Below are 26,656 nucleotides of genomic sequence, written 5' to 3' on the forward strand. Positions count from 1 at the left end.
ATGCTGTTTTGTGGTTTAGGGTTTGGGTTAGGGTTAGATAGCTGTGGACGTGCTGTGTTGTGGTTTAGGGTTTGGGTTAGGGTTAGATAGCTGTGGACGTGCTGTGTTGTGGTTTAGGGTTTGGGTTAGGGTTAGATAGCTGTGGACGTGCTGTGTTGTGATGCAGATGGTACGTTTGATTGTGTGTTTTGCTGAACTTGTGACAAATAAAGCTAATGTTTGATTTGTGTTGGTTTTCGCTCAGGAGCAGTTCATAGAGATGTGCAAAACTCTTTACAACATGTTCAGCGAGGACCCGGCCGAGAGTGAGCTCTACCATGCCATCGCAACTGTTGCTACGCTGCTGCTGCAGATTGGAGAGGTCGGCAAGCAGTTCAGCAACCCTGTGCCCAGGAGAACTCCTGGAAATGGGGGCAACACTCCGTGCGTAGCCCAGGGCAAGGAGCGGATCTGCACCCCTGAACGGGCGGGGCCCAGGATGGACGTCCAGGCGGACATCTTGAGTGATGCCCTGAGGGAGCAGGTGGAACTTACTGAAGTCGCAGCTAACGCGAAGGAGGCCAGTTTCGCGCCACTGCCGTCCGAGGAGGAGGCGAGGGATGACACGTCCATGTCCTCCTACTCTGTGGTGAGCTCGGGCTCCCTGCCCTGCGAGGAACTCTCTGATGACACCGTGCTGGTTAGCTGCGAGCGGCCGGCTGGGCTACCGGGGCCACCACAGGGTGTGGCGGAGGCCGACTGGTCCATTTCCTTCGAGCAGATCCTGGCCTCGGTGCTAACGGAGCCGGGCCTGGTCCAGTTCTTTGAGAAGCGGGTGGACATTGGGCCAAAGATCGCGGCCTGCAAAAGCCAAAGGGCGGTGGAGCGGCAGGTTAGCTCGTCCAGTGAGCAGGAGCTGGGGCTGTCGGCTAGCTGAATCAGCCCCTCTCCCATCCAGGAGGATCTGCCTGCCATCCTGAGACCCAAATCTGCACCGGAGCCCCGTTTCCTGGGATCATTGTCATCCTCGAGGTTCCCTCCTCGGGTCTTCATCAGAATCCATCAGCCAGTTAGTTGTGGCTGTTTCCGCTTGGGTCAAAGGCGCGAATGTAATGATCCTTAGCAAAGTACTGATCTCACCTTGGTTGGTGAATTCCCTCCACATCCATCTGAACTTAAAATGCACCCTTACTCCTCAACAAAATCACCTGGAGATCTGATTTTGGAGCTTCAAGACAGTATTCTATCTCTCAAAGTTGAATGCAATGAAAGAAAGCAATTTATATCTGTTTATATTAATCCCTCTGTTATAGCAGTGTTCTGGAAGATTCCTTCTGACTATAACTAGTACAGCTTTTGAATGTACCAACGTGCGTCGGCAGGGACTGTTAAATCTCAGACAACTCAGTGAGCTACGAAGCAGGGACACGACACACGGCCGAATTACTCCAGAGGAGAGCCAGCTCTGGATTAACCAGACGTCCACAGATCCAGAAACCAGTGAAGGAAGGACCGTCTCAGTATTGTGGGAGTTGAGTTGGGGATCGGTATTAACTTGTCAGTGTTAAACAGGCTCAAGTTAGTGAGGTGTGCCTCAGAGAGAGGCAAACTGTGTCTTCAGGGAACAATTGTGACCAGAACATTTCTGCAGTTATAACCCTTTAGATGTAATCATGGTGATTGTGGGTGAGCGAAGGATTAATGCGGGCTGTGTGTCTGTGACCTTTGAGTGACCCGTGCCCAGTAATGAGTGAAGACAATTAACTGTGGGGATGACACACATCCAACATTGTAATTAGGTTCAAGATTTCATGAGCAACTCCCCCACACCCACCCAAAAAGATCTCCACACACCCACCAATACATACACACCCCCCACACAAACCCACCCATATACATACACACCCACCCATATGCACACCCCTCAACACACACACACCCCCACACAAACCCACCCATATACATACACACCCACCCATATGCACACCCCTCAACACATACACACCCCCCACACAAACCCACCCATATACATACACACCCACCCATATGCACACCCCTCAACACACATACACACCCCCCACACAAACCCACCCATATACACACTATACACACACACATCCCACACAAACCCACCCATATACACACTATACACACACACATCCCACACAAACCCACCCATATACACACTATACACACACACATCCCACACAAACCCACCCATATACACACTATACACACACACATCCCACACAAACCCACCCATATACACACTATACACACACACATCCCACACAAACCCACCCATATACACACACCCACCCATATGCACCCCCCCCACAGACATGCACACATCCCAACCCTTTGTATCTTCCCCCTTCACCCTACACACATTCTCTCACCTCATCTCTCTCTCACTTTCTCCCCTTTCTTTCCCCTTCTCTCTCTCTCTCTCTCTTTCTCTCTCTGCCACCACCTCTGTCTCTCTTCCCCCCGTCTTTCTCTCTTCCTCTCCCTTTTACTACTCACCCATGCCTGTTTTGCCCTGCTGTGTCCATCTCATTCATAGACTCCACACTTACTGCCTCAGTTCTCGTAATATGACACAACCCAGGGGACTGCATGGCCCACCTTACCTGTGCCTCGTGGAGAGAATGATTGAGAAATTGATTCCTTCTGATTTGTAAATATATTCATAAATTATAATCCTTGGCTAATCAAATTCAGAGGCTTTGTGCCGTTATTTTACCGTAGTGTCTGATTAGTTTGAGCCATTTCATTCCCAAGGCCGTTGGACTGGAAAACTGGGTCAGACAGTGCAGCGATGTGGAAGTTCATGAGTGTCAACATCTCTGAAGATCGATCCTGCACCCAGTGTATTGAGTCATGACGGCAGCTATATTTCATCAGGAGTTTGAGAAGACATGGTAAGTCACTGAAGACTCGCAGGTTTCTACAGATCATTGTAACTGGCTGCACCACTGTCTGGTGTGGAGGGGCCACTGCAAAAAGCTGCAGAAATTGTGAACTCCCCCAGCTCCTTCATGGACACCAGCCTCCCCAGCATCCAGGACACCTTGAAATGGTGATGCCTCAAGAAAGTGACACCCATCATGGGGGGACCCCCCCCCCCCCCATCACCAGGAAATACCCTCTTCTGATTGCTGTGGTACACTCAACATTTTAGGGACAGCTTCTCCACCATCAGATTTCTGCTGGACAGTGAACCCATCCATGAACACTTCCTCACCATTAACTTTTTGCTCTGCTTTTGTGTTGCTTTATTAATTTTATATATATTTCTTATTGTAATTTATAGTTATTTAAAAATTATATATTGCAATGTACTGCTGCCACAAAACACATTTCACGACATATGGCAGGTGATATTAAACTTGATTCGGATTCCGATTCGGGACTGAAGAGACCCCCTCACCATGAACAACAATTAGATCAGGTTTCCTTCTCCAGGTTTGAGTTCAGACACCAGGGCTCCTGGTGAGACCTTCTCTACATCGGTAAGGCCTAATGTCGATTGGGGATCGCTTTGTCGAGCACCTTTGTTGCACCTGCCACAAAAGGCAGGAATTCCTGGTGGCGAGCTAGTTCAATTTCACTCTCCATTCCCATAATGTCATGTCTCTCCATTGCCCTTCCTACTGCCGGGTAGGGCCACTCTCAGGTTGGAGGAGTAACACCTCATTTTCTGTCTGGGTAACCTCCAACCTGATGGCATGAACTTCGATTTATCCAACTTGTGGTAATTTCTCACCCCCCCCCCCTCGCTTTTTCTATTCCCCATTCTGGCTCCCCACTCAACCCTTGTCCTCACCTGCCCATCACCTCCCTCTGGTTCTCCTCCTCCGTTTCTCTCATGGTCCAATCTCCTCTCCTTCAGATTCCTGCTTCAGTCCTATTAATTTAGTGCAGTTATTATTCAACCTTTAACCTTTTGCAATCCTCAAAAGAGCCGGAACCTTGTCGCCACCGGTAGAGGGAGACGTTCTGCACTTTGATGGGAGTTGATGCTCACCACCGCTAGAGGGAGACATTCTGCACTTTGATGGGAGTTCATGCTCACCACCGGTAGAGGGAGACGTTCTGCACTTTGATGGAAGCAAGATTCAAGACTTTAATCCCAGTACACCAGTGTAAAGGAGATGACAATAATTGTTACTCCGGATTTGATGCAGCACAAAAAAACACGATAAAACCAGGAACACAATTATAAAGTATAGATAGATAGCTTATATACATCGATTGATCAGTCGTCGTAAAGTGACAGCACAGAAACAAGCACGCTGGCTTATCTAGTCTGTGCTGAACTGCCTACTAACATAAACCTGCACTGGGACCATATCCCGAATATCCATGTTCCTATACAAACGTATCTAAAATCAAGTTCTCACGCACCACTTGTGCTGGCAGCTTGTTACGCACCTTCACTGCTGTCTGAAGTCGCCCTTAAATATTTTGCCTTTTGCCCTTAACCCATGGTTTCTGGTTGTAGTTCCACCCAACTAACCACAGGGGGAAAAGCATGCTTGCATTTACCCTATCTATACCCCTCATAATTTTGCATACCTCTATCAAATCTCCTCTCAATCTCCCACCTTACAAGTCTGAATCTATTCAATAATTTGTTACAACTCAGGTCCTCCAGTCCCAGCAACATCCTTGTAAATGTTCTCTGCATTTTTTCAACCCCACGTACATCTTTGCAAAACTGAACACAATACTCCAAATTAGGCCTCACCAATGTCTTATATAACTTCAACATATTATGATTGTTCTGTCCCTTTAACTTACTCGAAAATAGATCTAAACCATTCCTTCCATTTGATGTAAAATTCTGAAACCCAGGATCGAATGCTGAGGCTATATAAGGCACTGGTGGGTATTGTGAGTAGTTTAATGCCCCTTATTGACGAAACGATGTGCTGACATTTGAGAGAGTCCAGAGGAGGTTAGCAAGAATGATTGCAGGAATGAAAGGTGACATGAGGAGTAGTTGATGGCTCTGGGTCTGTTCTTAAGAATTCTGTTTGAAAGGTTCGGATAGAGTGGATGTAGAGAGGATCTTGGCTGGTGAGGGAGTTTAGGACCAGAGGGCACAGCCTTAGGACTGAGGTACATCCATTTAGAACAGAGATAAGGAATTTCTTCAGCCAGAGGGTAGTGAATCTGTGGAATTTATTGCCACAGACAGCTACAGAGGCCAAGTTATTGGGTGTATTTAACCTGGAGGTTGGTTGGTTAGTGTGCCAATGGTTACAGGAAAAAGGGTTGAGAGGGAAATGGATCAGCCATGATGAATTGGTGGAGTAGACTCGATGGGTTGAATTGCCTAATCCTGCTCCCAAGGTTTATGGTGTTATTTGGTACCTATTTCAATCTCAGCTACCTCTACCACCACGTTCTGCTCCAGCTATCCAAGCAGTCCCTCGACCTTTTCTTTCCATACCCACTGTCTGGTCGCCATTGTCACCTGCTGCCTACACCCACCTCAGGCTGTAGGTACCCCTTTTGCCTTAACCCTATGTCTCCAGGTCACTGTCCATAGCAGTGAGACTGGCTTTTATGTTGACTCTCGTAGAATCAATTAAATTGGGGTAGATGATTTATTTCAATCAGATTTATAAATCAGTGACGTGAAATTTGTTGTTTTGCGTCGCAGTACAGTGCAAAGACAGGATTACTATAAATTACAAACTATTATCAACCATTTCAGAACCTGCAGCCCAAAGGCCGTAATGCAACTCGATGGTTTTTCTGCGGCTGCTGGTGCGCGGACTCCCACCGATAGGTGGCGCTCCACGCCGACCGGCAGCAGGTACCGCGCATGCGTCTTGTGCTGCCATTGGGAGGAAGGAGGCGCATGTGTGTTGTGGTTCTTTGATCGGGGAGGGAGGAACGCCGCACGCGGAAAGGGAGGTTTTACGCGTGCGTGTTGCGATTGGTTTCTGGCGGGGCTGGAAGACGTCGTCGATTGGCGGCAGCTGCGGTTTCCATGGAAATGGCTTAGGGCGGGAGGCCTGAGGCAGCGGCGATGGCGCAGCGGTTCCAGGCGCTGAGGTGTTGTTCTTGCCAGACGTACCAGGTGCAGCAGGTAGGGAGCCATCGGGGTTCAGTGGCCGTCAGGACGGCAATCAGAGCTCTGCAAAGCGGTATGGACTGGTTAAATGGGTATGCAAGAATAGGCGAATAAAGAATTGACATTCTGGACAATTAGGGTTAGGATTAGAACAGTCCAGTCCGGGGACGGGCCGTTCGTAGAACAGTCCAGTCCGGGGACGGGCCGTTCGTAGAACAGTCCAGCCCGGGGACGGGCCGTTCGTAGAACAGTCCAGCCCGGGGACAGGCCGTTCGTAGAACATAGAACAGTCCAGCCAGGGGACAGGCCGTTCGTATAACAGTCCAGCCCGGGGACAGGCCGTTCGTAGAACATAGAACAGTCCAGCCCGGGGACAGGCCGTTCGTAGAACATAGAACAGTCCAGCCCGGGGACAGGCCGTTCGTATAACAGTCCAGCCCGGGGACAGGCCGTTCGTATAACAGTCCAGCCCGGGGACAGGCCGTTCGTATAACAGTCCAGCCCGGGGACAGGCCGTTCGTATAACATAGAACAGTCCAGCCCGGGGACAGGCCGTTCGTATAACATAGAACAGTCCAGCCCGGGGACAGGCCGTTCGTAGAACATAGAACAGTCCAGCCCGGGGACAGGCCGTTCGTATAACAGTCCAGCCCGGGGACAGGCCGTTCGTATAACATAGAACAGTCCAGCCCGGGGACAGGCCGTTCGTATAACATAGAACAGTCCAGCCCGGGGACAGGCCGTTCGTAGAACATAGAACAGTCCAGCCCGGGGACAGGCCGTTCGTATAACATAGAACAGTCCAGCCCGGGGACGGGCCGTTCGTAGAACATAGAACAGTCCAGCCCGGGGACGGGCCGTTCGTAGAACAGTCCAGCCCGGGGACAGGCCGTTCGTAGAACATAGAACAGTCCAGCCAGGGGACAGGCCGTTCGTATAACATAGAACAGTCCAGCCCGGGGACAGGCCGTTCGTAGAACATAGAACAGTCCAGCCAGGGGACAGGCCGTTCGTATAACATAGAACAGTCCAGGCCGTTCGTATAACATAGAACAGTCCAGCCCGGGGACGGGCCGTTCGTAGAACATAGAACAGTCCAGCCCGGGGACAGGCCGTTCGTATAACATAGAACAGTCCAGCCAGGGGACAGGCCGTTCGTATAACATAGAACAGTCCAGCCCGGGGACAGGCCGTTCGTAGAACATAGAACAGTCCAGCCCGGGGACGGGCCGTTCGTAGAACATAGAACAGTCCAGCCCGGGGACAGGCCGTTCGTAGAACATAGAACAGTCCAGCCAGGGGACAGGCCGTTCGTATAACATAGAACAGTCCAGCCCGGGGACAGGCCGTTCGTAGAACATAGAACAGTCCAGCCCGGGGACAGGCCGTTCGTAGAACATAGAACAGTCCAGCCAGGGGACAGGCCGTTCGTAGAACATAGAACAGTCCAGCCCGGGGACAGGCCGTTCGTAGAACATAGAACAGTCCAGCCAGGGGACAGGCCGTTCGTATAACATAGAACAGTCCAGCCCGGGGACAGGCCGTTCGTAGAACATAGAACAGTCCAGCCCGGGGACAGGCCGTTCGTATAACATAGAACAGTCCAGCCCGGGGACAGGCCGTTCGTATAACATAGAACAGTCCAGCCCGGGGACAGGCCGTTCGTAGAACATAGAACAGTCCAGCCAGGGGACAGGCCGTTCGTATAACATAGAACAGTCCAGCCCGGGGACAGGCCGTTCGTAGAACATAGAACAGTCCAGCCAGGGGACAGGCCGTTCGTATAACATAGAACAGTCCAGGCCGTTCGTATAACATAGAACAGTCCAGCCCGGGGACGGGCCGTTCGTAGAACATAGAACAGTCCAGCCCGGGGACAGGCCGTTCGTAGAACATAGAACAGTCCAGCCCGGGGACAGGCCGTTCGTAGAACATAGAACAGTCCAGCCCGGGGACGGGCCGTTCGTAGAACATAGAACAGTCCAGCCCGGGGACAGGCCGTTCGTAGAACATAGAACAGTCCAGCCCGGGGACAGGCCGTTCGTAGAACATAGAACAGTCCAGCCCGGGGACAGGCCGTTCGTAGAACATAGAACAGTCCAGCCCGGGGACGGGCCGTTCGTAGAACATAGAACAGTCCAGCCCGGGGACGGGCCGTTCGTAGAACATAGAACAGTCCAGCCCGGGGACAGGCCGTTCGTAGAACATAGAACAGTCCAGCCCGGGGACGGGCCGTTCGTAGAACATAGAACAGTCCAGCCCGGGGACGGGCCGTTCGTAGAACATAGAACAGTCCAGCCCGGGGACGGGCCGTTCGTAGAACATAGAACAGTCCAGCCCGGGGACGGGCCGTTCGTAGAACATAGAACAGTCCAGCCCGGGGACGGGCCGTTCGTAGAACATAGAACAGTCCAGCCCGGGGACGGGCCGTTCGTAGAACATAGAACAGTCCAGCCCGGGGACGGGCCGTTCGTAGAACATAGAACAGTCCAGCCCGGGGACGGGCCGTTCGTAGAACATAGAACAGTCCAGCCCGGGGACAGGCCGTTCGTAGAACATAGAACAGTCCAGCCCGGGAACGGGCCGTTCGTAGAACATAGAACAGTCCAGCCCGGGGACAGGCCGTTCGTAGAACATAGAACAGTCCAGCCCGGGGACGGGCCGTTCGTAGAACAGTCCAGCCCGGGGACGGGCCGTTCGTATAACAGTCCAGCCCGGGGACGGGCCGTTCGTATAACAGTCCAGCCCGGGGACGGGCCGTTCGTAGAACATAGAACAGTCCAGCCCGGGGACGGGCCGTTCGTAGAACATAGAACAGTCCAGCCCGGGGACAGGCCGTTCGTAGAACATAGAACAGTCCAGCCCGGGGACGGGCCGTTCGTAGAACATAGAACAGTCCAGCCCGGGGACAGGCCGTTCGTAGAACATAGAACAGTCCAGCCCGGGGACGGGCCGTTCGTAGAACATAGAACAGTCCAGCCCGGGGACGGGCCGTTCGTAGAACAGTCCAGCCCGGGGACGGGCCGTTCGTAGAACAGTCCAGCCCGGGGACGGGCCGTTCGTAGAACAGTCCAGCCCGGGGACGGGCCGTTCGTAGAACATAGAACAGTCCAGCCCGGGGACGGGCCGTTCGTAGAACATAGAACAGTCCAGCCCGGGGACGGGCCGTTCGTAGAACATAGAACAGTCCAGCCCGGGGACGGGCCGTTCGTAGAACATAGAACAGTCCAGCCCGGGGACGGGCCGTTCGTAGAACATAGAACAGTCCAGCCCGGGGACGGGCCGTTCGTAGAACATAGAACAGTCCAGCCCGGGGACGGGCCGTTCGTAGAACAGTCCAGCCCGGGGACGGGCCGTTCGTAGAACAGTCCAGCCCGGGGACGGGCCGTTCGTAGAACATAGAACAGTCCAGCCCGGGGACGGGCCGTTCGTAGAACAGTCCAGCCCGGGGACGGGCCGTTCGTAGAACATAGAACAGTCCAGCCCGGGGACGGGCCGTTCGTAGAACATAGAACAGTCCAGCCCGGGGACGGGCCGTTCGTAGAACATAGAACAGTCCAGCCCGGGGACGGGCCGTTCGTAGAACATAGAACAGTCCAGCCTGGGGACGGGCCGTTCGTAGAACAGTCCAGCCCGGGGACGGGCCGTTCGTAGAACAGTCCAGCCCGGGGACGGGCCGTTCGTAGAACAGTCCAGCCCGGGGACGGGCCGTTCGTAGAACATAGAACAGTCCAGCCCGGGGACGGGCCGTTCGTAGAACAGTCCAGCCCGGGGACAGGCCGTTCGTAGAACATAGAACAGTCCAGCCCGGGGACGGGCCGTTCGTAGAACAGTCCAGCCCGGGGACGGGCCGTTCGTAGAACAGTCCAGCCCGGGGACGGGCCGTTCGTAGAACAGTCCAGCCCGGGGACGGGCCGTTCGTAGAACAGTCCAGCCCGGGGACGGGCCATTCGTAGAACAGTCCAGCCCGGGGACAGGCCGTTCGTAGAACATAGAACAGTCCAGCCCGGGGACAGGCCGTTCGTATAACATAGAACAGTCCAGCCCGGGGACGGGCCGTTCGTAGAACAGTCCAGCCCGGGGACAGGCCGTTCGTAGAACATAGAACAGTCCAGCCCGGGGACGGGCCGTTCGTAGAACAGTCCAGCCCGGGGACGGGCCGTTCGTAGAACAGTCCAGCCCGGGGACGGGCCGTTCGTAGAACATAGAACAGTCCAGCCCGGGGACAGGCCGTTCGTAGAACATAGAACAGTCCAGCCCGGGGACGGGCCTTTCGTAGAACATAGAACAGTCCAGCCCGGGGACAGGCCGTTCGTAGAACATAGAACAGTCCAGCCCGGGGACAGGCCGTTCGTAGAACATAGAACAGTCCAGCCCGGGGACGGGCCGTTCGTAGAACATAGAACAGTCCAGCCCGGGGACAGGCTGTTCGTAGAACAGTCCAGCCCGGGGACAGGCCGTTCGTAGATCATAGAACGGTCCAGCCCAGGGACGGGCCGTTCGTAGAACATAGAACAGTCCAGCCCGGGGACAGGCCGTTCGTAGAACATAGAACAGTCCAGCCCGGGGACAGGCCGTTCGTAGAACATAGAACAGTCCAGCCCGGGGACGGGCCGTTCATAGAACATAGAACAGTCCAGCCCGGGGACAGGCCGTTCGTAGAACATAGAACAGTCCAGCCCGGGGACGGGCCGTTCATAGAACAGTCCAGCCCGGGGACGGGCCGTTCGTAGAACAGTCCAGCCCGGGGACGGGCCGTTCGTAGAACAGTCCAGCCCGGGGACAGGCCGTTCGTAGAACATAGAACAGTCCAGCCCGGGGACGGGCCGTTCGTAGAACATAGAACAGTCCAGCCCGGGGACAGGCCGTTCGTATAACATAGAACAGTCCAGCCCGGGGACGGGCCGTTCGTAGAACATAGAACAGTCCAGCCCGGGGACGGGCCGTTCGTAGAACATAGAACAGTCCAGCCCGGGGACGGGCCGTTCGTAGAACATAGAACAGTCCAGCCCGGGGACGGGCCGTTCGTAGAACATAGAACAGTCCAGCCCGGGAACGGGCCGTTCGTAGAACATAGAACAGTCCAGCCCGGGGACAGGCCGTTCTTAGAACATAGAACAGTCCAGCCCGGGGACAGGCCGTTCGTAGAACATAGAACAGTCCAGCCCGGGGACGGGCCGTTCGTAGAACATAGAACAGTCCAGCCCGGGGACAGGCTGTTCGTAGAACAGTCCAGCCCGGGGACAGGCCGTTCGTAGATCATAGAACGGTCCAGCCCAGGGACGGGCCGTTCGTAGAACATAGAACAGTCCAGCCCGGGGACAGGCCGTTCGTAGAACATAGAACAGTCCAGCCCGGGGACGGGCCGTTCATAGAACAGTCCAGCCCGGGGACGGGCCGTTCGTAGAACAGTCCAGCCCGGGGACGGGCCGTTCGTAGAACAGTCCAGCCCGGGGACAGGCCGTTCGTAGAACATAGAACAGTCCAGCCCGGGGACGGGCCGTTCGTAGAACATAGAACAGTCCAGCCCGGGGACAGGCCGTTCGTAGAACATAGAACAGTCCAGCCCGGGGACGGGCCGTTCGTAGAACATAGAACAGTCCAGCCCGGGGACGGGCCGTTCGTAGAACATAGAACAGTCCAGCCCGGGGACGGGCCGTTCGTAGAACATAGAACAGTCCAGCCCGGGAACGGGCCGTTCGTAGAACATAGAACAGTCCAGCCCGGGGACAGGCCGTTCTTAGAACATAGAACAGTCCAGCCCGGGGACGGGCCGTTCGTAGAACATAGAACAGTCCAGCCCGGGGACGGGCCGTTCGTAGAACATAGAACAGTCCAGCCCGGGGACAGGCCGTTCGTAGAACATAGAACAGTCCAGCCCGGGAACGGGCCGTTCGTAGAACATAGAACAGTCCAGCCCGGGGACGGGCCGTTCGTAGAACATAGAACAGTCCAGCCCGGGGACAGGCCGTTCGTAGAACATAGAACAGTCCAGCCCGGGGACGGGCCGTTCGTAGAACATAGAACAGTCCAGCCCGGGGACGGGCCGTTCGTAGAACATAGAACAGTCCAGCCCGGGAACGGGCCGTTCGTAGAACATAGAACAGTCCAGCCCGGGGACAGGCCGTTCTTAGAACATAGAACAGTCCAGCCCGGGGACGGGCCGTTCGTAGAACATAGAACAGTCCAGCCCGGGGACGGGCCGTTCGTAGAACATAGAACAGTCCAGCCCGGGGACGGGCCGTTCGTAGGACAGTCCAGCCCGGGGACGGGCCGTTCGTAGAACAGTCCAGCCCGGGGACAGGCCGTTCGTAGAACATAGAACAGTCCAGCCCGGGGACAGGCCGTTCGTAGATCATAGAACGGTCCAGCCCGGGGACGGGCCGTTCGTAGAACATAGAACAGTCCAGCCCGGGGACGGGCCGTTCATAGAACAGTCCAGCCCGGGGACGGGCCGTTCGTAGAACAGTCCAGCCCGGGGACAGGACATTCGTCGAGCAATCCAGCCGCAGATTACAGCAAGATATAGAAAATAAGTCAGAAGGGCCAAGTTACGATAGTGTTGCGAGATTTTTACTTTCACATCAATTGGGGAAAATCAGACTGGTATTGGATCTCAAGAGAGTTAGTTTATTGAATGCTTGTGAGGTGGCTTTTTAGAGCAACTTGTCAATGAACTTACTAGGGCATCAGCTGTACTGGATTGGGTGTTATGAAATAAACAGACTATTAAGGAGCTTCAGATAAAAGAGCCCTTGGGAGCCAATGATCACAATATGATTGTGTTCAACTTGAAATTTGATGGAGAGAAACTAAAGTCTGATGTAGCAGTACTTCAGTGGAGTAAGGGAAATTACAGTGGTATGAGAGCGGAGTTGCCAAAGTAAATTGGAAGGAGATGCTGGCAGGGATGTCGGCAGAGCAGCAATGACGTGAGTTTCTGGGAAAAGTGAGGAAGGTGCAGGACTGCTGTATTCCAAAAATTGAGAAATACTCAAATGGCAAAATAGTTGAACTGTGGCTGACAAGGGAAGCCGAAGCTAATGTAAAAACAAAGGAGAGAGCGTACAATAAAGCAAAAATTAACAGGAAGATTGGAGATTGGGAAGCTTTTAAAAACCTACAGAGCGCAACTAAAAGAATTATCAGAAGGGAAAAGATGAAAAATGAAAGCAAGCTAGTAAACAATGGCAATGTGGATCATAAAAGCGTTTTCAAGTATGTAAAAAATAAAGGAGAGATGCGAATGGATATAGGACTGTTAGAAAATGAGGCCGGAGAAGTAATAATGGGGGACAAGGAAATGGCTGATGAACTAATGAGTATTTTGCTAGTGGAAGACACTCGCAGTATACCTGATGTTGTAGTGCGTGAAGGAAGAGAAGTGAGTGAGGTTACTATTACAAGAGAGAAGGTGCTCAAAAAACTGGAAGACATAAGTGTACATAATACATAGGGTACATAAGTCACCCAGACAAGAGGAACTGTGCCCTAGGATTCTGAAAGAGGTAGCGTGAGAGATTGTGGAGGCATTAGTAATGATCTTTCAAAAATCATTGAACCCTGTCATGGTACCAGAGGACTGGAAATTGCAATTGTCACTTCACCCTTTAAGAAAGGAGGAAGGCAGCAGTGAAAGGAAATTTAAAGACCTGTTAGCCTGACCTCAGTGGTTGGGAAGATGTTGGAGTGAGTTGTGGTTATGGAGTACTTGGTGACATAGGACAAGCTAGGACAAAGTAAGCGTGGTTTCCTTCAGGGAAACTCCTGCCTGACAAGCGTGTTGGAATTCTTTGAGGATATTACAAGTAGGATAAATAAAGGAGATGCAGTGGATGTTGTAATTTTGGACTTTCAGAAGGCCTTTAACAAGGTGCCACATGAGGCTGTTTACCAAGTTAAGAGCCCATGGTATTACAGTAAAGCTACTAACATGGTTAGAGCATTGACTGGATTGGTAGGAGGCAGTTACTAGGAATAAAATGGAGCTAAGGAGCACCAGGCCATTGTCTCCTATACCATCACCAACCTTATCAGCTCTGGGGATCTCCCATCCACTGCCACCAACCTCATAGTTCCCACACCCCGCACTTCCTGTTTCTACCTCCTACCCAAGATCCACAAACCTGCCTGTCCAAGTAGACCTATTGTCTCAGCTTGCTCCTGCCCCACTGAACTCATTTCTGCATACCTTGACACTGTCTTATCCCCCACTTGTTCAATCTCTTCCCACCTATGTTCGTGACACTTCTCAAGCTTTGAATTTTTTGAATGATTTTAAGTTCCCTGGCCCCCACCGTCTTATTTTCACCATGGATGTCCAGTCCCTATATACCTCCATCCCCCACCGAGATGGTCTCGAAGCTCTTCGCTTTTTTTTGGATTCCAGACCTAATCAATTCCCCTCTACCACCACTCTCCTCCGTTTAGTGGAATTAGTTCTTACTCTCAATAATTTCTCCTTTGGCTCCTCCCACTTTCTCCAAACCAAGGGTGTAGCCATGGGCACCCGTATGGGTCCCAGTTATGCCTGCCTTTTTGTTGGCTTTGTGGAACAGTCCATGTTCCAAGTCTATACCGGTATCCATCCCCCTCTTTTCCTTCGCTACATCAACGACTGCATTAGCGCTGCCTCTTGCACGCATGCTGAGCTCGTCGACTTCATTAACTTTGCCTCCAACTTTCACCCTGCCCTCAAATTTACCTGGTCCATTTCCGACACCTCCCTCCCCTTTCTTGATCTTTCTGTCTCCATCTCTGGAGATGGCCTATCTACTGATATCTACTATAAACCTACAGACTCTCACAGCTACCTGGACTATTCCTCTTCCCACCCTGTCTCTTGCAAAAAGGCTATCCCCTTCTCACAATTCCTCCGTCTCTGCTGCATCTGCTCTCAGGATGAGGCTTTTCATTCCAGGATGAAGGAGATGTCTTCCTTTTTTAAACAAAGGGGCTTCCCTTCGTCCACCATCAACTCTGCTCTCAAACACATCTCTCCCATTTCCCGCACATCTGCCCTCACCCCATCCACCCGCCACCCCACTCGGAATAGGGTTCCCCTTGTCCTTACCTACCACCCCACCAGCCTCCAGGTCCAACGTATAATTCTCTGTATCTTCCGCCACCTCCAACAGGATCCCACTACCAAACACATTTTTCCCTCCCCCCCCTTCTGCTTTTCACAGGGATCACTCCCTTGTCCACTTGTCCCCTCCATCCCTTCCCACCGATCTCCCTCCTGGCACTTATCCTTGTAAACGGAACAAGTGCCACACCTGCCCTTACACTTCCTCCCTCACCACCATTCAGGGCCCCAGACAGTCCTTCCAGGTGAGGCGACACTTCACCTGTGAGTCGGCTGATGTGGTATACTGTGTCCGGTGCTCCCGGTGTGGCCTTTTATATATTGGTGAGACCCGACGCAGACTGAGAGACCGTTTCGCTGAACACCTATGCTTGGTCCGCCAGAAAAAGCTGGATCTCCCAGTGGCCACACATTTCAATTCCACGTCCCATTCCCATTCTGATATGTCTATCCATGGCCTCCTCTATTGTCAAAATGAATCCAAACTCAGGTTGGAGGAACAACACCTTATATACCGACTGGGTAGCCTCCAACCTGATGGCATGAACATTGACCTCTAACTTCTGTTTAAGCCCCTCCTCCCCTTCTTACCCCATCCCTGACATATTTAGTTGTTAGTTTTTTTTCTCTCTCTCTGCCCATCACCCTGCCTGTTCTCCATCTCCCTCTGGTGCTTCCCCCCCTTTCTTTCTCCCGAGGCCTCCCGTCCCATGATCCTTTCCCTTCTCCAGCTCTGTATCACTTTCGCCAATCACCTTTCCAGCTCTTAGCTTCATCCCACCCCCCTCCGGTCTTCTCCTATCATTTCGCATTTCCCACTACTTTCAAATCTCTTACTATCTTTCCTTTCGGTTAGTCCTGACGAAGGGTCTCGGCCCGAAACGTCGACAGCACTTCTCCCTATAGATGCTGCCTGGCTTGCTGTGTTCCACCAACATTTTGTGTGTGTTGTTGTTTTAATTTCCAGCATCTGCAGATTTCCTCGTGTTTGCTCTAGGAATAAAATGATCCTTTTCTGGTTGGCTGCCGGTGATCGGTGGTGTTCCACAGGGGACGATGATGGGACCACTTCTTTATGTGTTTATCATACAAGGAATGCTTCACGGCTCTGAGTCGTGGAATTTGGATGGATGGGTGGGGGGTGGATCTCAGTGAAACCTTTCTAATGTTGAAAGGCCTAGACAGAGTAGATGTGGAAAAGATGTTTTCCCATGGTCTAGGACAAGAGGGCACAGCCTCAGGATAGAGGGGCGTCCATTTAAAACAGCTGCGGAGAAATTTTTTTAACCAGAGGGTGGTGAATTTGTGGAATTTATTATCACAGGCAGCTCTGGAGGCCAGGACATTGGTTTATTTAAGGCAGAGCTGAATAGGTTCTTGATTGGCCACGGTATCAAAGGTTATGGGGAGAAGGCCAGGGAGTGGAGCTGAGGAGGGGAAAAAAGGATCAGCCATGATTGAATGGTGGAGCAGGCTCAACGGGCCAAATGGCCTAATTCTGCTCCTATGTCTTATGGCCTTGAAACCCTCTCTCAGATCTCCCCTCACCCTCCAGCACTCCAGAGAAAACAACCCAAGTTTATCCAGTCTGTTGTGATAGCACATGCCCTCCAAACCAGGCAGCATCTTGGGAAAAAATGTCAGCACCTTCTCCAAAGCCTTGACGTCCTTCTCTAATGGGGTGACCAGAATTGTACTCAATAAACCAGAGTTTTATGAAGCTGCAACACAACTTCCTGATTTTGAACTCAGTGCCGTGACTAATTAAAGCAAGCAATCCGTAAGCCTACTGAACCACACAATCGATTGCTGTAGCCACTTTCAAGGAGCTATGAACTTGGACCCCAGGATCTCTGCTCAGCAACACTGTTAAGGGTCTTGTCTTTAACAGTGTACAGTCTCCTTACATTTGAAAGACTGCACGGACTGGGTGTTCAACCAGAGTGCAGTAGAAGTTGAGCGAAGTTATCCGTTCTGGTTCAAGAGCCTGATGTTTTGGGGGGGGGGGGGGGGGTAATGAGTGTTCCTGAACCTGATGATGTGGGTCCTGAGGCTCCTTCCTGATGGCAGCAGTGAGAAGAAAACATGGCCCGGGTGGTGGGGGTCCCTGATGATGGATGCTGCTTTCCTGTGACAGTGCTCTGTGTAGGTGTGCTCAGTGGTGGAGAGGGCTTTACCTGTGATGGACTGGGCCATTTTCACTACTTTTTGTAGGATAATCTGTTCCGCAGATTATCTCAGATTCATTAGCTCCAGTTTTAAAAAATTACACTGATTAGCAGTAACCAGGAAATCTATTCCACTATTTTGTTCAAGTAACTGTCATTCGAACATAAAGTATCACAGGCTATTATGCCCACGATATTGTGCCGATCTTTTAACCAACTCTTAAGATCAATCTAACCATTCCCTCCCACATAATCCTCCATGTTTTCTATCATGTGCCTTTCTGACAGGTTCTTAAATGTCTCTAATGTATCTGCCTCTGCCACCACCCCTGGCAGGGTGTTTAAGGCACCCACCACTCTGTAAAGACAAAACACAACTAACCGCAGACATTTCTCCTCCCCCCCCCCCCCCATACATTCCTCTAATCACCTGAAAATTATGCCACCTTGTATTAGCCATTTCTGCCCTGGGGGAAAACCCCCCAGCTATCCACTCTATGTCTCTATCATATTTTTGTAAGAAACTTATACAATTTTAATGACATTTAATTAAGTTTTTTTTCCATTTTAGGTTAAAAAGAGCAAGAAATGGAACTGCAAATTATGTGGAGAGAAACAGTCAGTGCTGAAGGTAAGCTTCAAAGTATGATTATTCTCAAAGTATGTATACCATATACAACCTTGAGATTGTTTCTTGCAGGCAGCCACAAAACAAAGATACACCTCAAAGACTGACAAACATCTAATATGTGCAAAAAAACCCAAATCTTACAAAGAATAAAAAAGTAAATAATACACATAACATAAACTGCAGAGCCTTCAAAAGTGAGTCCACAGCCACGGACCCAGTTCAGGAGCCCGATGGCTACAGGGTACAGCCACGGACCCAGTTCAGGAGCCCGATGGCTACAGGCCACAGCCATGGACCCAGTTCAGCACTGCAGCTGGTTCAGGAGCCCGATGGCTACAGGCCACAGCCACGGACCCAGTTCAGCACTGCAGCGGGTTCAGGAGCCCGATGGCTACAGGCCACAGCCACGGACCCAGTTCAGCACTGCAGCGGGTTCAGGAGCCCGATGGCTACAGGCCACAGCCACGGACCCAGTTCAGGAGCCCGATGGCTACAGGCCACAGCCACGGACCCAGTTCAGGAGCCCGATGGCTACAGGCCACAGCCACGGACCCAGTTCAGGAGCCCGATGGCTACAGGCCACAGCCACGGACCCAGTTCAGCACTGCAGCGGGTTCAGGAGCCCGATGGCTACAGGGCACAGCCACGGACCCAGTTCAGCACTGCAGCGGGTTCAGGAGCCCGATGGCTACAGGCCACAGCCACGGACCCAGTTCAGCACTGCAGCGGGTTCAGGAGCCCGATGGCTACAGGCCACAGTCACGGACCCAGTTCAGGAGCCCGATGGCTACAGGCCACAGCCACGGACCCAGTTCAGCACTGCAGCGGGTTCAGGAGCCCGATGGCTACAGGCCACAGTCACGGACCCAGTTCAGGAGCCCGATGGCTACAGGGCACAGTCACGGACCCAGTTCAGGAGCCCGATGGCTACAGGGCACAGTCACGGACCCAGTTCAGGAGCCCAATAGCTACAGGCCACAGCCACGGACCCAGTTCAGGAGCCCGATGGCCACAGTCACGGACCCAGTTCAGGAGCCCGATGGCTACAGGCCACAGTCACGGACCCAGTTCAGGAGCCCGATGGCTACAGCACAGCCAGGGACCCAATTCAGCACTGCAGCGGGTTCAGGAGCCCGATGGCTACAGGCCACAGCCACGGACCCAGTTCAGGAGCCCGATGGCTACAGGGCACAGCCAGGGACCCAGTTCAGCACTGCAGCTGGTTCAGGAGCCCGATGGCTACAGGCCACAGCCACGGACCCAGTTCAGGAGCCCGATGGCTACAGGCCACAGCCACGGACCCAGTTCAGGAGCCCGATGGCTACAGGCCACAGCCACGGACCCAGTTCAGGAGCCCGATGGCTACAGGGCACAGTCACGGACCCAGTTCAGCACTGCAGCGGGTTCAGGAGCCCGATGGCTACAGGCCACAGCCACGGACCCAGTTCAGCACTGCAGCCGGTTCAGGAGCCCGATGGCTACAGGCCACAGCCACGGACCCAGTTCAGCACTGCAGCGGGTTCAGGAGCCCGATGGCTACAGGCCACAGCCACGGACCCAGTTCAGCACTGCAGCGGGTTCAGGAGCCCGATGGCTACAGGGCACAGCCACGGACCCAGTTCAGCACTGCAGCTGGTTCAGGAGCCCGATGGCTACAGGCCACAGTCACGGACCCAGTTCAGGAGCCCGATGGCTACAGGCCACAGCCACGGACCCAGTTCAGGAGCCCGATGGCTACAGGGCACAGTCACGGACCCAGTTCAGGAGCCCGATGGCTACAGGGCACAGTCACGGACCCAGTTCAGGAGCCCAATAGCTACAGGCCACAGCCACGGACCCAGTTCAGGAGCCCGATGGCCACAGTCACGGACCCAGTTCAGGAGCCCGATGGCTACAGGCCACAGTCACGGACCCAGTTCAGGAGCCCGATGGCTACAGGGCACAGCCACGGACCCAGTTCAGCACTGCAGCTGGTTCAGGAGCCCGATGGCTACAGGCCACAGTCACGGACCCAGTTCAGGAGCCCGATGGCTACAGGCCACAGCCACGGACCCAGTTCAGGAGCCCGATGGCTACAGGGCACAGTCACGGACCCAGTTCAGGAGCCCGATGGCTACAGGGCACAGTCACGGACCCAGTTCAGGAGCCCAATAGCTACAGGCCACAGCCACGGACCCAGTTCAGGAGCCCGATGGCCACAGTCACGGACCCAGTTCAGGAGCCCGATGGCTACAGGCCACAGTCACGGACCCAGTTCAGGAGCCCGATGGCTACAGCACAGCCAGGGACCCAGTTCAGCACTGCAGCGGGTTCAGGAGCCCGATGGCTACAGGCCACAGCCACGGACCCAGTTCAGGAGCCCGATGGCTACAGGGCACAGCCAGGGACCCAGTTCAGCACTGCAGCTGGTTCAGGAGCCCGATGGCTACAGGCCACAGCCACGGACCCAGTTCAGGAGCCCGATGGCTACAGGCCACAGCCACGGACCCAGTTCAGGAGCCCGATGGCTACAGGCCACAGCCACGGACCCAGTTCAGCACTGCAGCGGGTTCAGGAGCCCAATGGCTACAGGGCACAGCCACGGACCCAGTTCAGCACTGCAGCGGGTTCAGGAGCCCGATGGCTACAGGCCACAGTCACGGACCCAGTTCAGGAGCCCGATGGCTACAGGCCACAGCCACGGACCCATTTCAGCACTGCAGCGGGTTCAGGAGCCCGATGGCTACAGGGCACAGCCATGGACCCAGTTCAGCACTGCAGCGGGTTCAGGAGCCCGATGGCTACAGGCCACAGCCACGGACCCAGTTCAGCACTGCAACCAGTTCAGGAGCCCGATGTCTACAGGGCACAGTCACGGACCCAGTTCAGGAGCCCGATGGCTACAGGGCACAGTCACGGACCCAGTTCAGGAGCCCAATAGCTACAGGCCACAGCCACGGACCCAGTTCAGGAGCCCGATGGCCACAGTCATGGACCCAGTTCAGCACTGCAGCCAGTTCAGGAGCCCGATGGCTACAGGCCACAGCCATGGCAAGAATCGGATGATTTGCAGGTGAATGTGTGGCTGATGAACAGATGTATGAAGCAAGGGTTCACATTTATGGGTCATTGAGATCTGGAAAAGGTATGACCTTTACAAGTGGGTCATTCAGTCCATCGAGTCTGCTCCACCATTCCATCGTGGCTGATCACGGATCCCACTCAACCCCATATCTCTATCTTCTCGCCATATCCTTTGATGCCCTGACCAATCAGGAAACAATCAACTTCTGCCTTAAATATACCCACGGTCTTGGCTGCCATTGCAGTCTGTGGCAGAGAATTCCATAGATTTACTACTCTCTGGCTAAAAAAACTTCCTCCTTATCTCTGTTCAAAAGGGTTACCTCTCAATTTTGAGGCTGTGCCATCTAGTTCTGGATACCCCCACCATAGGAAACATCCTCTCCACATCCACCCTATTTAGTCCTATTGATATTTGGTAGGTTTCAATGCAATTTAGGTTCCAGTGAGTTCAGGCCCAAAGCTACCAAATGTTCCTCATGTGTTAACCCCTTTATTCCCAGAATCATCCTCATGAAGCTCCTCTGGACTCTCTCCAATGACAACACATCCTTTCTGAGATAAGGGGCTCAAAACTGTTGACAATACTCCAAGTGCAGCCTGACTTGTGTCTTATAAAGGGTCGACATTATCTTCTTGCTTTTGTATTCTATTCCCCTTGAAATAAATGCCAACATTGCATTTGCCTTCTTTACCACAGACTCAACCTGTAAATTAACCTTCTGGGAGCTTTTCACGAGGACTCATTTTGCCCATTTTCCAATTTGTCTAAGACCTGCTGCAATCGTATTGCTTCCTCAGCACTACCGACCCCTCCACCTATCTTCATATCATCCGCAAACTTTGCCACAAAGTCATCAATTCCATTATCTAAATCATTGACAAACAATTTGAGAAGCAGTGGTTCGAACAGTGACTCTTTAATCACCAGCAGCCAACCAGAAAAGGCCCCCTTTATTCCCACTCGCTGCCTCTTGCCTGTCATCCATTCTGCTTGTATCTTTCCTGTAATGACATAAGATTTTATCTTGTTAAGCAGCCTCGTGTGGCACCTTATCAAATGCCTTCTGAAAATCCAATTAGATGATATCCGCTGCCTCTCCTTTGTCCACCCTGCTTGTTACTTCCTCGAAGAACTCTTAACAGATTTGTCAGGCAAGATTTCCCTTTACAGAAACCATGCTGACTTTGACTTATTTCATCAATCGTCTCCAAGTACCTCAAAACCTGATCCTTAATAATAAACTGCACTTTCCCAACCACTGAGGTTAGGCTAACTGGCCTATAATTTCCTTTCTTTTGACTTCTTCCCTTAGAGAGGAGTGACATCTGCAATCTTCCAGTCCTCCAGGACACGACAAATCAATTGATTCAAAGATTATGACCAATGCATCCATTATCTCTTCAGCAACCTCTGGGACGTAGTCCATCTGACTTATCCACCTTAAGACCTTTGAGTCTGCCCAGCACTTTTTCCTTTGTAATAGCAATGGCGCTCACTCCTGCTCCCTGATGCTCATGGACCTCAGGCATACTGCTAGTGTCTTCCACAGTGAAGATAGATTTATCTGCCAATTCTTTGTCCCCCATTACTACCTCACCAATGTTATTTTCCAATGGTCTAATATCAACTTTCACCTCGCTTTTACTCTTTATATAACCGAAAAAACATTTGGTATCCTGCTTTACATTATTAGAATATACAGCACAATTCAGGCCCTTTGGCCCACAAAGCTGTGCCAAACATGTCCTTACCTTAGAAATTACCTAGGGCTACCCATAGCCTTCTATTTTTCTGAGCTCCATGCACCTGTCCAGGAGTCTCTTAAAAGACCCTATTGCATCGGCCTCCACCTCCGTCGCTGGCAGCCCTTTTCACACACTCACTGTTCTCTGCGTTTTTAAAAAAAACACTTACCCCTGACATTTCCTCTGTACCTACTTCCAAGCACCTTAAAACTGTGCCCTTCCGAGTTAGCCACTTCAGCCCTGGGAAAAAGCCTCTGACTATCCACACAATCAATGTCTCTCATCATTTTATACACCTCTATCAGGTCACCTTTCATCCTCTGTCGCTGCAAGGAAAAAAGGCCGAGTTCACTCAACCTATTCTTATAAGGCATGCTCCCCAATCCAGACAACATCCTTGTAAATCTCCTCTGCACCCTTTCTATGGTTTCCACATCCTTCCTATAGTGAGGCGACCAGAACTGAGCACAGTACTCCAAGTGGGGTCTGACCATGGTCCTATATAGCTGCAACATTACCTTTCGGCTCCTAAACTCAATCCAAAGATTAATGAAGGCCAATGCACTGTATGCTTTCTTAACTACACAGTCAACCTGCGCAGCAGCTTTGAGTGTCCTATGGACTCGGACCCCAAGATCCCTCTCATCCTCCAGACTGCCAAGAGTCTTACCATTCTGCCATCATATTTGACCTACCAAAATGAACCACCTCACACTTATCTGGGTTGAACTCCATCTGCCACTTCTCAGCCCTCAGCCCAGTGTTGCATCATATCAATGTCCTGCTGTAACCTCTGACAGCCCTCCACACTATACACAACACCCCCAGCCTTTGTGTCCTCAGAAAATTTACTAACCCAGTCCTCCATTTCTTCATCCAGGTCATTTATAAAAATCACGAAGAGCAGGGGTTCCAAAACAGATCCCTGAGGCACACCACTGGTGACCGACCTCCATGCAGAATATGACCCATTTACAACCACTCTTTGCCATCTGTGGGCAAGCCTTTTCTAATTCCACAAAGCAATGTCCCATGGATCCCATGCCTCCTTACTTTCTCAATAAGCCTGCATGGGGTACCTTGTCAAATGCCTTGCTGAAATCCATATACACTACATCTACTGCTCTTCCTTCATCAATGTGTTTAGTCACATCCTCAAAAAATTCAATCAGGCTTATAAGGCGTGACCTGCCTTTGACAAAGCCATGCTGACTATTCCTAATCATATTATGCCTCTCCAAATGTTCATAAATCCTGCCTCTCAGGATCTTCTCCATCAACTTACCCTCATATTATTGGCTAGTCTGCCCTCATATTTCATCTTTTCCCTTATTGCTTTTTTAGTTGCCTTTTGTTGGATTTTAAAAGCTTCCCAATCATTCAACTTCCCACTCACTTTTGCTACCTTATATGCCCTTTCCTTGGCTTTTATGCATTCCTTAACTTCCCTTGTCAGCCACGGTTACCTACCCTGGCCATTTGAGAACTTCTTCCTCTGTGGGACATATCTATCCTGCACCTTGTGAACTATTCCCAGAAACTTCAAGCATCTCTGCTCTGCTGTCATTCCCACAAATATCCCTCTCCAATCCACTCGGGCAAGTTCCTCTCTCATGCCTCTGTAATTCCCTTTATTCCACTGAATAGGGTCCATGACCTTTACTCCATTGTGATACTGATACATGTGTGTTGTGCTTCTCCTTCTCAAAGTGCATGATGAATTCAATCATATTATGATCACTGCCTCCTAAGGGTTCCTTTATTTTAAGCACCCTAATAAGATCTGGGTTATTACACAATACCCGATCTAAGATAGCCTTTCCCCAAGTAGGCTCATGCACAAGTTGCTTTAAAAAGCCAGCTCGTAGTCATTCAACAAATTCCCTCTCTTACAATCTGACACTGGCCAGATTTTCCCAATCCCCTTTCATATTGAAGTCTCCCAGTGCAGTTGTGTGACCTCCATTATTACTTGCCTTTTCCAGCTTCCTTTTCAATCTTAAACCCACATCTTGGCCACTATTTGGAGGCCTATATATGATTCCCATAATGTTTTTCTTAACTCCATCCACAAAGATTCAACATTCTTTGTCCCTGTCACCTCTTTCTAAAGACGTAATTTCTTCTCTTACCAACAGAGCCACACCACTGCCTATGCCTTCCTGCCTGTCCTTTTGATATGAAGTATATCCTTTGATGTTGAGCTCCCAGCTATGGTCTTATACAGAACATAGAACAGTACAACACATTACAGGCCCTTCGGCGCACAATGTTGTGCTGACCCTCAAACCCTGCCTCACATATAACTCCTCACCTTAAATTCCTCCATATACTTGTCTAGTAGTCTCTTAAACTTCACTAGTGTGTCTGCCTCCACCACTGACTCAGGCAGTGCATTCCACGCACCAACCACTCTCTGAGTGAAAAACCTTCCTCTTGTAACACTTACCCAACAGGCTGGTATATGTCTAGGGGAAAAAGAGATCCAGCCACACACCAACCCACCTCCCGTACACGCAGGTGCTGTGAGAATCGCGTTTATGCCTCGCGCCCGCCAACAGTATCAAACCCACAACAAATACCGGTATGAAATACACTTTAAAGAGTTTACTAAAATTAAAAGAGTATTAGGCAATACAATATATATATACAAGAAAAAAACAAAAGGCGCCAACTTATCAAAGTTCAGTCAGTTTAGTGCACATCGGTGGAGCTCATCCAGCGAACCATTCGACTCCTCGGTGGTCGTCCTCCCGAAACTCCCACTTCGGACTTCCCGGTGGTCATCCGAGCGCACGTCCTCCTTCCTCGGCGCCTTCCTCCCGACTCCCTCACACCCCAAGCCCGCGCAACCCCTCCCCCAAGTTCCCAGCCTCACAAAACACAATAACATTCCCCATTGATTAACAAATGAATACAATTACCATATCAGCCATTCTAAAGCGAAACAACAGCAAGAGAAACTTTTAACAGACAAAGAAGCATTCCTACTCGTAACAAACCAAAGAAGCCCTTTTTAGTAACATCCACAGGACATTGTACATTCTCTCCCCACCAGCAAATGTCATGCCCTCATGGCATTACTAGAGTTCCCCAAAGCTTCTTGCAATACACAAAACCCAACCCAGGTGCAGAAAGCAGTGACATAACTACCCAGAGCAGTAGAAATCACACTCGGTTCTCCTGGTACCACATATGTCAACCGCTCTGGGGGGCGCCTAATCCTCTGAGATCTCCATACCCCTTCTGCCCCCCTGGGCTCCCTCTCCACCTGCGAACCCACTGTCTCGGACACCCCAGGTCTTCCTGACAGGCCCTCACCCCCTTCCTCACGGGGGTCCTCCCTCACCTGAGATCTCTCCGGCTCACGCTCGGGCTCCACCCTCTCTCCCACCACTGTTGGCTGCCTCTCCATCTGACCCTCAAGACCTTCCCTTCTCTCACCCAATTCACTACGGGAAGGGCCAGGAGCCTCCTCTCCGAGTACTGGAGCACCAGCGAATGGGAACAGGGGCCACTCATCTGAGTCGTCCTCTTCCGAATCAGTAGCCATTTCCGGGCGAGGGACCCGTCCCCGCTCTTCAGCAGCGGTCTCTTCCCTTTCTCTGCACCTTCGCAGAGTCCTTGTACTGGGCGTAACCTCCCACTCTGGCTCCGTATCCACCTGCACAGCTTGACCCAGCGGCAGCAGGTGATTCCGATGGAGTACCTTGATAGGCCCTTTCCCATCCTCAGGTTTCACCCGGTAAACTGGCAGGTTCGGCATCTGGCTCTCTATTACATAGGGGCTGGCCGCCCATCGGTCTGCCAACTTGTGCTTACCAGGGAGTCCCAAATTCCGTAAAAGGACCCGGTCGCCCGGCAATAATTGAACAAACTTCACCTTT

The 26,656-nt window shown here is 52.0% G+C and overlaps 2 protein-coding genes across 4 annotated transcripts in view; both read left to right on the forward strand.

Moving 5' to 3' along the window:
- Positions 1-2,698, forward strand: part of tbc1d9b (TBC1 domain family member 9b) — a 105,383-nt gene extending 102,685 nt beyond the window's left edge. The window contains exon 20 of the mRNA XM_073067072.1: positions 245-2,698. Within this exon, the coding sequence (XP_072923173.1) occupies positions 245-916 (672 nt within the window). The 3' untranslated portion in view covers positions 917-2,698. The remainder of the gene's footprint in view (positions 1-244) is intronic.
- Positions 2,699-2,802: 104 nt separating this feature from the next.
- The window catches only part of mrnip (MRN complex interacting protein), a 69,742-nt gene continuing 45,888 nt past the window's right edge, over positions 2,803-26,656 (forward strand). The window contains exons 1-2 of one of the 3 annotated variants that reach the window (XM_073067079.1): positions 2,803-2,903; positions 17,898-17,957. In XM_073067079.1, coding sequence (XP_072923180.1) covers positions 2,901-2,903; positions 17,898-17,957 — 63 coding nt within the window. In that variant the 5' untranslated portion in view covers positions 2,803-2,900. Of the gene's footprint in view, positions 2,904-5,912; positions 6,086-17,897; positions 17,958-26,656 lie in introns of those variants that run through there. The other 2 variants (XM_073067076.1, XM_073067078.1) reach the window with 2 other exon arrangements.

The sequence above is a fragment of the Hemitrygon akajei genome, chromosome 15 (genome assembly GCF_048418815.1).
Source record: "Hemitrygon akajei chromosome 15, sHemAka1.3, whole genome shotgun sequence".
In the NCBI taxonomy this organism is placed as follows: domain Eukaryota; kingdom Metazoa; phylum Chordata; class Chondrichthyes; order Myliobatiformes; family Dasyatidae; genus Hemitrygon; species Hemitrygon akajei.